At 37.1% G+C, this 13,357-nt stretch overlaps 1 protein-coding gene across 1 annotated transcript in view; it reads left to right on the top strand.

Annotated features, from left to right (window-relative positions):
• Window positions 1-13,357, top strand: part of LOC125236530 (protein dachsous) — a 322,516-nt gene that overhangs the window by 290,785 nt on the left and 18,374 nt on the right. The window contains 1 exon segment of the mRNA XM_048143402.1: window positions 578-1,076. Coding sequence (XP_047999359.1) covers window positions 578-1,076 — 499 coding nt within the window.

Below are 13,357 nucleotides of genomic sequence, written 5' to 3'. Positions count from 1 at the left end.
GTCTCACTTTATGTTGCCGACGGCCTGAGAACTGGAATTTGGAAATTCTCAGTCTTAAGTAGATAAACACTATCCTGAATTTAATGCCATGGAGGAAGTTTTGTATGGCCGTCGAGACTTTTTGTTTTCAATTGCACTGCAACTCTTGTTTTTTTTAGCTTAAAATTAGATTCTCAATTTGTTATATCAGTCTCATAATTGTCACTCTATACTATAGAGTCGTATAATCATTTTGTGTTTTCAAAATGAACAACGTTCATTTTTTGTAAGTATAGAGATAATCGTTCCTTATGATAATATAATTCCCCTATATTACAATATGTCCACGTGCCTATGAGGTTCTAGCGATACTTTATAGATTCAACAAATATGGTTCTATCCGTACATAGATCAAGAAGGCACGCAGTGTAGCTTTTCATAACACATCCATAAATAAAACAGGTACGTCTATAAACGCTAATGTAACACTTGCAAAACAAAAGCAAATGATTTTAGTATCGTACAGCACGTTGACATCGGCATAAATCAAGCCGCTGTCAATTAAACATAGCATTACAACAATACTCAAACAATCAAGGGACCAATTATTTATTTATTCACAGGGGGCCTGTCCACAACCGCCGTGGTGAAGATCCAAGTACTCGATACGAACGACAACGTCCCCGCATTCACTGTTAAGGACTACAACGTCTCGTTGAAGGAGGGAAGAATATCATCTTCCGAACCTATTGTCGCTGTGACCGCTACAGATGCGGACTCTGGCCGAAACGGGGCTATAACCTACAGAATCGTGAACGGAAACGACAATGATGCCTTCAGAATTGACAGATCGACGGGAGAAATTTTCGTTACCAAGCCGGCACTAATTAGAGCGAATGGAAAATTTGATTTAGAGGTGTCTGCAACTGACGGGGGTGGTCTCGGCGCTCCGCAGACAGCCACGGTGCATATAATTGTGATGCACGCCGGAGTTAGTTCGGCACTGTTTGATAAACCGCGATACAACTTCCACGTCAAAGAGGATGCCAAGATCGGTCATGTTGTCGGAACCTTAAAAGCTACTGTCGCAGAAAGAGGTAAGTGTGCATTGTGATTTTCTATTAATTAGAATCCATGTTGGCCGTGCTTTATAGGTTTAACGGTCTAAGCAGTATTAGAAGCGAAACCATAAACCATTAATGGGAAAATAACATCGTGACAAGTCAAACATACTTATGACAGGCACTAAACAGGTAAAATATCCTTGATTTTCTCGTGTAACAACTGGATAGACAGGTTTGTATGGAGATTGACACGCGTATTTGCTTGTGATATGGTTTCCATTATATTTATTCCAACTCTCTAAAATCAAAGACACATATTGAATGTCAAGTTTTGAGAAAAAGTAATATTTATAATAGTGATCCGATAGCATTCCCCGAAAAGAAAGCAAACAAAGGCGTTTAGGGTTACTTACATCGAAAAGTACTTAAGGATAGAGTCAACATTAATGCAGAAACAGGGCTTCTGTGGAGTCGAATAACCTTATGGCTTCATTTCGTTGAACAAATTTATTGAGCTCGTGCCATTGGGAGTGGAGGTAAGGCAGGAGCGCCGGCGTCGCTCCTTGTATCCAGTAAGCGGAATAACTTATTTGCTTATTTTTCGCTTATAAACAATAAGTTGAACCAAAACCATGATGAACATGATTAATAAAATCAACACTTAAAATAATTATCGTAATGTACTAGAATACTTGTATACCATTATCCTTGAATTCGGAAACTTACGTGTCTTTTTTTAATGTTTAGGTGTCACTAAGAAATTAAAGAAACAGTACGCGCGGTACCTAAGTATATTATATGAAAGGATGAATTCAATATAACGTACTTATAATTTAATTTACACAACTTACATTTAACAAGGCCTAATGTAAAAAAAAAATACATATATTCCATCTCGATGAGATGTACAACAGCATTTCTGTAGTTTTTACTTATTGCTATCGTAAACATTTGCGCAATTACGATGTTTTTTGTTTCCAAATTTATTTTCTTTAGGAATTCTGACATACGTATTTCACTTTCTCGTCCGTTGGATAATTGGTGTTTTGGAGCAATAAATAGTTAATAATTAACTTGTCACACAGTTCCCTTTTAGCCGACATAATGAAACGTGATCCATACTCGACTGGTTTTTGACTATTGCTCATCCAACTATACGGCTAAATGTTACAACTTTACTATTAGTGTAAAGTAGAGACTTATCCATTAAACATTACAATACGGCCCGGCGGATCCAGTAATGTATCTAACACTTTTAGGAGTTGTTCTAGCGGATGCAATCCGAAAGTATAATCAACCAATTTGAATCATAAATCATAAGGCCACAGTAGAACCTTTGCACAGTAAACGTCAATGTGACTTTTTATGGCAAATAGAACACGGTTTAAATGAGACAGGGTTCTAGAGTGGCCCTAGGATTCAAATTGGTTGACTTTACGTGTACCCAGATCTGGTAGCGGCACTTACCTACTTAATTTATTAAGCAATTTTTTTAACATAAAGTCAACTACTTGCAGGGATAGATAAGCAATTTTTTTTTCAAAGTTGTATGAAAACTCATATTCTTCTTCGCATCAGCGCCTTCATTACACCACAAAGATGCTCCCATGCTCAAATACGTAATCGTCCATTGTGTGGTGCGATCACGATCCCGTGATTGGCGGCCTTCCCCCAGCCGCTGCTGGCATTCCAATATTCTTATGACATACTCACGCCTTTCTGTCCTAATATTACTCGATAGGAAGCTGATTATGCAAGCGCTGGTGGCCTAGCGGTAAGAGCGTGCGACTTTCAATCCGGAGGTCGCGGGTTCGAACCCCTACTCGTACCAATGAGTTTTTCGGAACTTGTGTGCGAAATGTCATTTGATATTTTACCAGTTGCTTTTCGGTGAAGGAAAACATCGTGAGAAAACCGGACTAATTCCAATAAGGCCTTAGTTCCCTGAAGTTGGAAGGTCAGATGGCAGTCGCTTTCGTAAAACTAGTGCCTACGCTATATCTTGGGATTAGTTGTCACAGCGGATCCAGGCTCCCATGAGCCGTGGCGAATGCCGGGGTAACGCAAAATTATGCAAATTTATAAATTTTGCGGTTATAGGTAGGTAAAACTAAAATGCATGAACAATCCCCTAGACTCGGCTGGCGTTCGAAAATCCTGATGACACACTCAAACACATGCTTTTCAGTACTACACGCTTGGAAGCTGAGTCTTATGCTTTAACGATAATGCAATTATTTGTGCATTAGTTAGGTATACAAAATTGCTCTAACGATATTGTACAAAAGAGGAGCAAAAACCTGGGTAGTCTTTTTAAATACTCTCTTGACTCTCATAATGAAAATCGTACTAACTTCAGATGAACAATGTCACTATATAGAGAAGGAAATCTAGACTACGTTTGTGCAGAAAATCGGTCGTCCCATGACGTCTTAAGAAGTTATTAACCTATTCTTGAAGTCTTAGAGGCTAAAGGAAAAAAAAAATTTGACAAATTATATCTGAATAACATTGGACTCCCAAAAGGGTTATAAACGTAGCGCAATAAAATACTGGGATCAATTAAACGGGCTGATTCGAGCGGAGAGGCTTTGATGCGCCGCTGCTCCTGTCACACCGACGCTTAAAGGATGATTCGGGTTAGGCTTGGCCAGGCCATGGCCCTCTAGCCAAGCGTGCAATTGTTGATGCTCCGTATTGTCTGCCTTTGTCTCTATCACTCTTGTGTATCACTCTTGTGTCATATTCCGTATCTCCATCAATACCAATAGCCCAGGCTGGAGCTTCCGGTGCTTTGCTCTCTGTAAAAAGCATCACGTGATCACCTAGACCATAGAAAATCAGCACCTATGACATATTCTACACCTACTGCGTTTTTTTTTGTGTGTTAGTGGTCAATTAGTATGATCATTGATCATATTGGATTATCTGGTATTAGATTTAAATCTGTGAACAATTATTAATTCCAGTATTATACTTAAAATTTTAAAAGTAAAGTCAGTTCTGTAGCTGGGGAGTTTATTGAAAAACCTTAAATTTTTTGACCAAAGCATGAAACTTGGCACAGTTGTTCCTTATATCAAAATAAGCCGATTAAGATCGGGAGCCTTCGGAAGCCTCCCCCCTGGGGCCCGGGAGGGGGGGTCAAAGTTCCGCTTCACCCGGCTTGGTTTGAAAAATTCTAACTTACCCCGTTTAGTTAATAGGTCATGTTTGGTATCGTTTTCGAGTAAATCAATAACGTAGAATTCGTTTTCAGTACTAAAATTATCATTTAATGGTAAATAAAATAAAAAAAATTAAAAAATTTGAAATTTTCATCCATGATTTACAAATTCAAGTCATCATAAATGACAAACTGTTTGCTTTTTCTATAAATAAAAAATATGACATGATAGCCTATTTAATATAGATTATAAAAAATATAACTTTTATCCACCTTTACTAACGTTAAGTTCCACAAAAAAATTACTTTAAGACGCGCGGCGTCGGTACGCCGCGAGCGTAATTTTAAAATGCCTTTATTTTAGAAACTCTATTAGACCCCGTTTAGCTATTAGGTCATGTTTGATATCGTTTTCGAGTAAATCAATAACGTAGAATTCATTTTTGGTACTAAAATTATAATTTAATTGTAAGTAAAATTAAAAAAAATTAAAAAATTTGAAATTTTCATCCATGATTTACAAATTCAAGTCATCATAAATGACAAACTGTTTGCTTTTTCTATAAATAAAAAATATGATAAGAAAGCCTATTTAATATAGATTATAAAAAATATAACTTTTATTCACCTTCACAAACGTTAAGTTCCACTAAAAATTACTTTAAGACGCGCGGCGCCGGGACGCCGCGAGCGTAATTTTAAAATACCTCTATTTTAAAAACTCTATTAGACCCGGTTTAGCTATTAGGTCATGTTTGATATAGTTTTCGAGTAAATTAATAACAAAGAATTTATTTTTGGTACTACAATTATAATTTAATTGTAAATAAATTTAAAAAAAAATCATCTATAATTTGCAAATTCAAGTCAACAAAAATGTCAACCGTTTGCTTTTTCTCTTATGTCACCAAACACCCAGACAAGTTTGGTGGAAACTTCCTTCACGAACTGCTTGGTGTCTGATGACCATGGTCCAAATGTTTCAAATGCAATTGCCGCAAATATGTAGTTGTTTTTTAAAAATGCATATTTGCGCGTTAAACTAGGCGTTTTGCAGCAGCAGTCTCTGGTTTCTGGGCCGAGCGTTAGACGTTGGACGGAGCCAAGGTATCCACACAGGTCACGCCCCACGCCAAGGGTCGTCCCAGAAACCAAGGCAAAAGCAAGCAACCATCAGGCCGCTTTCCGTCTGCTGCTGACAAGCCGACAGGTTCGAGGGTTGTCGGCATGTTCGCTGTGCCGAGAGCCTTGCGGATTAAATCGTTAAGTGCAGTGTGTCACAAAATTCGGCCAGCAATAGACTGACAGTGGAGTCCGTGGTGTCCTAATGCGTCGGCAGCAAGGGTGTGGTTGGCATGTCTTTAGCCCCAGTCTTAGACAAATGGCAGTATATGATGAAGTAAGGCAGCCTCGGAAGGAGGTATGTTCTCCAAGTGTCGATCTTTTCTAGTAAAGAGGTTCTTCCGGCACTCATTCACTGTTGCGTAAGGACCCTTGATCTGAAACAATATGTGCATTGTCATTTTATTTAAACAGATTCTGCAACTATCAAATTACAACATTTTGGTGGATCACCTTCACTTACCTATCATACAAGATAATTACAAACTTTAGTAGAATCTGATTAGCCTATCTATGATATTGCTCCATCTCGTAATAGTTTGAAGCCTTGGGTGGCCATGTTTCTCCCTTGTTGATCGTTTCAAGCTGCGTTTATCGTACCTGTCCCATACTATGTCTAATCTAGAAACGTTTTCTTTTGGCTTTGAAGCTTAGCCAGGCCACTCAAGGTGTCAAACTATTACAAGATGGAGCAATATCAGAGGCAAATCAGATTCTACTAAAGTTTGTAATAATTTTCTATGATACGTAACGTAAGTGGGTAATACTGAAGGTTACGTGATCCACCAAAAAGTTGTAATTTGATAGTTGTAGACTCTAAAATGATAATGCACATATTGTTTCAGACCAAGTCGTTGCGCAACGGTGAATGAGTGGTCGAAGTACCTACCTCTTTAGGTACCAGAAAAGATCGACAATTGGAGAACATACCTCCTTCAGAGGCTGCCTTGGATCAGCATATACTGCGCACAGTGTACCAGGGGCCCATTTCTCGAAGCTACAAGTTACAATTTACAAGTGGTTGTTAATGTCTAATATGACAAGTTGAAAAGAGACTTCCGCTTGTAACTTGTAACTTTCAGTTTTGAGAAATGGGACTCAGGGCGTTCTTGTTTGGAGTCAGGCGTTGGCGTTGGTGCCACACCAAAATTTGCCAAGTCCGTCTTCTTGGGGATGGAAGGAAGAAGGAGACGAATGGGTACCACACTGGTCAGACAACACTGAAGTGGCCAGTATATGCTTAGAAGTTACAAGATGTAAATGTAAATCAGGTTGCAAAAACCGATACAACTGCATAAAGAGGGTAGAGCCTTTTTTATGCAGTTCCATATGTACCCAGCTATGTTTTTGTGAAGGGAATGTATAGTATGAGTATGAGTAATCTGTCAATTAGGACACCACAGACTAAACTATAAGTGTTAACTTTTCAGTGTTGGATACTCTATGGCAGTTCCGACTCAATTATAATAAGCTCATTATAATTGACTTTAGTTAACTATAATAATTTCAAAAATAGAACTTGATACAATTTCTATACTAATTTGCGATACCTGGCAAATTTTCCTGCATCTGAAACACATTTTTTTTATCTGTCGCGTTATCGGCCAATCAGAGACGGTTATTACAAACAATTGGTTGCTAGGTAATTCGATGTTGATACAACGGTGAACGACTCTATTGACATTAATTTTAACTTGCATGAATGGTGATATTTCCGTCCATTGATGATGAAGATGATGACTCGTAGAAAAAGTATTGTATACAATAGTGATATAATTAAGCTTTTCACTCTCGTACCGTACTACACATGGTACTCGACTGAAAAGTTTTGTATTATATCACGATTGTATAAAATACTGTTATATAAATTTCTTTCAGGATTCACTACAATGAATAAATAACAGGTACAGTCGGTCTTTAGATCGTGTGGTCCGACCCGAGTGTTGCCGTTGTCGACACGTCAATAATAATGAATCTTTTTCTATTTATGCATTAACACACCTCTGACACTGGCGATCAAATATATGAAAGAGGCGCGTTCCCCGCAGACAGTCTAAGCTCGCGTAGGTGAACGCGTACTATCCTTTGTGAATAGGCTTTAATATCATATTTTTATATTTATAGAAAAAGCAAACCGTTTGACATTTATCGTGACTTGAATTTGCAACTCACAGAAAATGTTTATTTTTTATTTTTATTTCATTTAACATTAAATGGTCATTTTAGTACCAAAACTAAATTCTACGTTATTAATTTACTCGAAAACGATACTAAATATGACCTAATAGCTAAACGGGTTCTAATAGAGTTTTTTAAAATAAAGGTATGTTAAAATTACGCTCGCGGCGTCCCGACGCCGCGCGGCTTAAAGTTTTTTTTATGAAACTTAACGTTAGTAAAGGTGGGTAAAAGTTATATTATTCATAATCTATATTAAATAGGCTTTCATATCATATTTTTTATTTGTAGAAAAAGCAAACAGTTTGACATTTATGATGACTTGAATTTGTAAATCGTAGATGAAAATTTCAAACTTTTAATTTTTTTTTATTTTATTTACCATTAAATCATAATTTTAGTACCAAAAATGAATTCTACGTTATTGATTTACTCGAAAACGATACCAAACATGACCTATGAACTAAACGGGCTATGTTAGAATTTTTCAAAGCAAGCCGGGTGAAGCGGTACTTTGACCCCCCCTCCCGAGCCCCAGGGGGGAGGCTCCCGAAGGCTCCCGATCTTAATCGGCTTATTTTGATATAAGGAACAACTGTGCCAAGTTTCATGCTTTGGTCAAGAAAAAGAAGGTTTGGCCTCTTTTTGTCGATAAACGTCCCCACTACTGAGAGAGTCGTGGAATGTATGGGCCCTACAAATTTTCTGTCAATTTGATACGTTTCGGTGTAATAGGGGGAATTACAACTGTCGGCTTTGAATTCCTTAGGTAACTATATAGTTCCTTTGGATACTAGATTCATGAAAAATTCAGTAGGTATTCTAGTTCTTAGTACATTTATGGTTTACTAGCTTTTTCCTCGTGTTAGAAAGAGACAAAAAGTAGCCTATGTCACTCTCCATCCCTTCAACTATCTCCACTTAATCACATGAATTCGTCGCTCCGTTTTGCCGTGAAAGACGGACAAACAAACAGACACACACACTTTCTCATTTATAATAGTTATTAGTATGAATATGGATTAAAGCATAACATGTCTGTTGTAAATGTATATAAAATATTGCTAAAATAAAGAAGGCAGGGAATACTAAACAATACATAGAGGTATATGTACCTACCTATTTTATTATTTATTAAAAATTCGATATTACTGAACAATGTTTTACCTATATTAATAATTATACGAGTACTTATAATAATATGTAGTTATTATGCAGATTAGGTAACCTACACTTGAAATATAACAGCCGTGTGGGAGCACCATAAACCATAAGTCAACCCGCGGAACCCCACCCGGCGCTCGCGCACCACTTGGCGTCAAAACATAAAGGTCCTAACTCTAGAGACTTGAGTCTTTACAATCGCGACTCCTATACGAATACAATGTCGTGTGAGACTCCCTAAGATATTAAGTGCCTTGTACATTTGAAAGTGAGTTCAAGTCAGCAATATCGCGAGTTTATTCATTGATATGTAGAATTATGTAATTGAAGCAATTTGGCGGGCAAATCGATTAAGCATTATTCGATCGGTGATTTTTATTACTTTTATGTCGGACAGTGAAAAAATGCATATTAATTAGTTTAAATGTTAATTCTTCGTTCACAGCGCATATTATATAACAATCATTTTAATTGACTTTAAATAGTAATGGTATTTCCACGTATTACTAACAAATTTTTATTTCGACGCTTTAGGGTGTCATAAAAATAAGGTGATAGACAGATGGACGAACAGGGCCATAAGGGTTCCATTTGTACATTGTGGGGACTTAACCTTAAAAAGAGATGGCAATAAAGTCTTGTGTATAGGTATTACATAATCATGTGTAAGCTTAACTAAATTATTTATAAATGATACTTTTGTTATAGGCATTTATTTGGTAGGTTATAATATACCAGGTACCCCTAAAACCAACGCCAAAATGAAAAGGGGTAACAGATGCCGTAGCCGAATGACATTTCTGCGACGCGAAACGAAATCGAAACGCCGCGAAAGGTAGTCTGACACTGTCGCGCCAATACGCAAGAGCGATAGAGATAGATATCTACGAGCGTTTCGTTTCGTGAGCGTTTGTGCCATTCGGCTACGCGGCCTGGACATCTCATTAGGTAAGTAATTGGACCTCAATTGAAATGTCACAAACTTCGAGATTTTGTCACTTTTTTACTTTTTTCTTTACGTTTTTTTTAACCACGAGTTTTATTAAATAGCCAATATCTCAAAAAAATTAAAATTTTCATTAAGGTCAAATTCGCTTAATGTGATAGCTAATGAGATGTCCTAACAACCCTTTTAATTTTGGTGTTGGTTTAGTGCGTACGCCATAGGTCGGAGCATCGCTGGTAAATCAAGGCTCGGCTAATAAAGAACGGCTATCTCACCGCAACGCGCTGCATTTCACTAATATTTATACAACAAGGCGAGTCTGCGGCTGCTTATTACACTGTTGTGTAACGTGCCTTTCGTATTGTTCATAACGAAGATGCATTCGAGCTTTCTATACCTACATTGTTATATGCTTGTGCGATCTTATAAGCTATCTTACAGCTTACGCATTGTCGACTGGAGCTATTATATGGGTACTATATATTTATATTTGCTGTAGGTGTTTACGCAGTCAGTTCCGTAGTGGCGTAGTGGCGACGACAACTTTGCACAAGCGACGACATATTTGTATTGTCTCCTCGAACATACCTATAGGTGAACAAAATAACATTGTCGGTGTTCGGCCTGGTCTCTTGTTCCTTGTGGCCGATGCTTTGATCACCGTGTTACAAAGATAGGTCGTATTAACGGCACTTAAGGCTTTCTATAGAAACGTCGTTGAAAATTTGACTAATTTGTAATTCTAAATGGAGAAAAAGTCTTATAACATTTATAACTCAAGGATGCGTGGTTAAGATCTGTCTAATTACTCAAGGCCGCGGTGTATGCCTTCCTCTCAGTTCGGTGTGAGCCGCGCCCGCTACGACCACGATTATTCTGCTGTAACGCGCATACCTCTAAATCACTGAATTGCCGTCGACCGTTAGCGCACTTGTCTATGGGAAACGCTATTGTCCGACAGAGATAGCGGATACTTTTGTGCGTGCATAAATAATACAAGTAATAAAACTATCACTTAAACTGGAACAAGCTGCAGACCTGCATCTATTAATAGTGAACAGATACCGTCTTAAAAACGGGAAATCGCCCCATCTCTCTATGTATGTTGCTATTGCTTGTGTAGGTACCTAAACTTAAAAATAGCGATCAATATTTATTACCTATTTTCAATATTAACTATTTACGTCCTGGTATTCCTTTAAAATGTCCTTCAAAATTGACAAAAAGATTTTTAAATGATTCACGGTTAGTTTCATTAGACTTATATTGACTGGGATATAGACCGTGATTACCTTTTTGAATTTTATTGAGGTTCCGATATTTCATTTCGACGCAGTTGCATGCATCATGATCACGGGAAACCAAAAAGGTAATCACTAATAACGGCATAAATACATATATCCCGGTGAATATAAGTCTAATGAAATTTTTTTTTATTTTTTTTCGTCACAATTGTTACAAGCACTTGTATCTAATATCCTCATAAAACTATGTAAGGAATAAACTAGATAAGTACACTCTTGTTATTTGCAAATACGCAACTTTGTAATTGCAAAAGCAATAAAGTAAGCGAAGGAATCGATATAGAAAATAAAATCTTTAGATTTAAGAAGATATCTCTTAAAAATTATATCACATTGTACACCCAGTGCGTGGTCTAAAGGAAAAATTAAAGTACTTACTTATATTTGAGATTAAAATTAGGGTTTGTTACATACCGTCGCCTCATACTTATATTTGAGATTAAAATTATTTTTTTTTTTGGGTTTGTTACCTATTGGTGAAAGTTTATGGTGAGTTTGTATTTGTTTCATGGTGAGTTTATACTAGATCCATATTAAATGCGTTTTCTGATTTTGTTCCTTTTCTTGGCATTGTATCATACAGGATACATAATCTTAACCTCCTGTTTTGGTATTTTTATATGAGGGTTATTGCTCTGTTACGCGCAATTGAGACAATTATAATATTAACTGGGCATATGTATATGAAATAGGTAATATAGGTACATATTAAGGGATACTCTTACAAGTCCACCTAGCCTAGTCCCACAGGTACCTAGCGGTAGCATGTAGCGGTAGCGGTAGCATGAATGTTTCTTTATTAAGGCAAAAGTCATACAAATTTCAGGTGCAAAATTTTCAAGACAAAATCTATACTTTCAATTTACAATACATATACTACGTTTCTTGAACTTGGGACTTGAGCCCGAAACATAACTGCCCTTCCCACCAGTGGGGCGTAATATGCTCGCAATAATTATAGTAAATCGCCATATTTTGTGCATTAAGCCAGCTGGGCCAGCCTTGAGTTTAATTAGAAAGAGCTCCATAACATTTATGTTCGATGTTCCAGCACGCCCCCGCCAGATTTATGACTAACTTGCCCCGAGATAAACATTCATTAATTAAAAAAATATAATATATTGTAGATCCGGACTCGTACCGTGTTTTGACAATGTCCAGCGAAATACCAGTCTTTGCGATTCGCTATCGTACTTATGATATTTGTATAGATGTAGTTTAGGTAAATCATTATATATGTATCAGCAGAAAGACGGCCACTGCTGGACATAGGCCTCCTCCAGATAGATAGTGCAAATATAAATCTATCTATATCAGAACCAGAAAAATACATTATATGTCTATGATAACATAAATCAAACATTTTCACATTTAATAAACACGCCGTGAGCTATAGGTATCATACTTAATTTTTCCTAATCTAAAACAGATTACTTCGGGCACTAATAAAATAATTGCAAAACATATCTGAAGTGATTACACGCGTGCGGCACTCCAAGTAAATCGAAATTTGATTAGCATGTAAACCTGACTAATGATTCTAGCTTAAAGATCACCTTAGAGCAAGAAACACATACCTTCTACTGCTACATAGGTACATATCTCAGGCCTTACGGATTTCCTATATTGAATCTACGTGTTAATGTGTATGATTATCAGAATTCCAAGAACATGAGTAATTTTTTATATCGTTGATAAATTTGAATGGGAAACATACAGTCATTTAAGTAGTTCCAATATTGTTTTAAGTTTTAATAATTCCAGCAGCGAATAACGATGCCTGAGTTTGAATAACTTCATATAAATTCGCACAGACCCGATTCTTACGGAGGCGAAATTTAAAATTCGAATCCCCATTGCCCAGAAATCCAAGGATACGAATCGTCTGCGCCCGCGTCGAATAAATCCTGCACAGGTCAACGACCTCGCCACGGCGACAGTTTTTGCTCCCAACATTTTAGACTTCTTTTTCAACCGTACCGCAATTATTTTCGACTTTTTTCCCGTCGCTATTTGGCTGAATTTAATCTGAAGATGTTTTGCACGTAATTGTTGTAAAAACATTTAAAACACGAAACAACATTCCTCTTTAGGAATTAGCCTCTAGAATTTTATGAAACAGTAAGGCCGTTTTCACATTATCCGATCCGATATCGGATGTAGGAAGAATGTAAAATGTAAGATTTATGCGCTTCCAGGTCTTCATTTATGTATTTAATAGATCATTATTACTAAAAAACGATATAAAACGCAAAAATTGCGGATTTAATGCCGATGGCACTCTCCTACAACAGTTTTTGTCCGAGGCACCATGGAACTACCGATATCGGCAGGACGCTTCCGACATTTTTTGGCATGCCGGACCCCCCGTCAGTTGTCGGCCGATAATATATGTTTGTGTGCGTATATAATGTACCTATGTATACGTTTGTAG

Source organism: Leguminivora glycinivorella, chromosome 1, assembly GCF_023078275.1.
Source record: "Leguminivora glycinivorella isolate SPB_JAAS2020 chromosome 1, LegGlyc_1.1, whole genome shotgun sequence".
Classification (NCBI taxonomy): Eukaryota; Metazoa; Arthropoda; class Insecta; order Lepidoptera; family Tortricidae; genus Leguminivora; species Leguminivora glycinivorella.
Note: the sequence above shows the minus strand (reverse complement) of the source record. Positions and strands in the feature narration are given on the sequence as shown.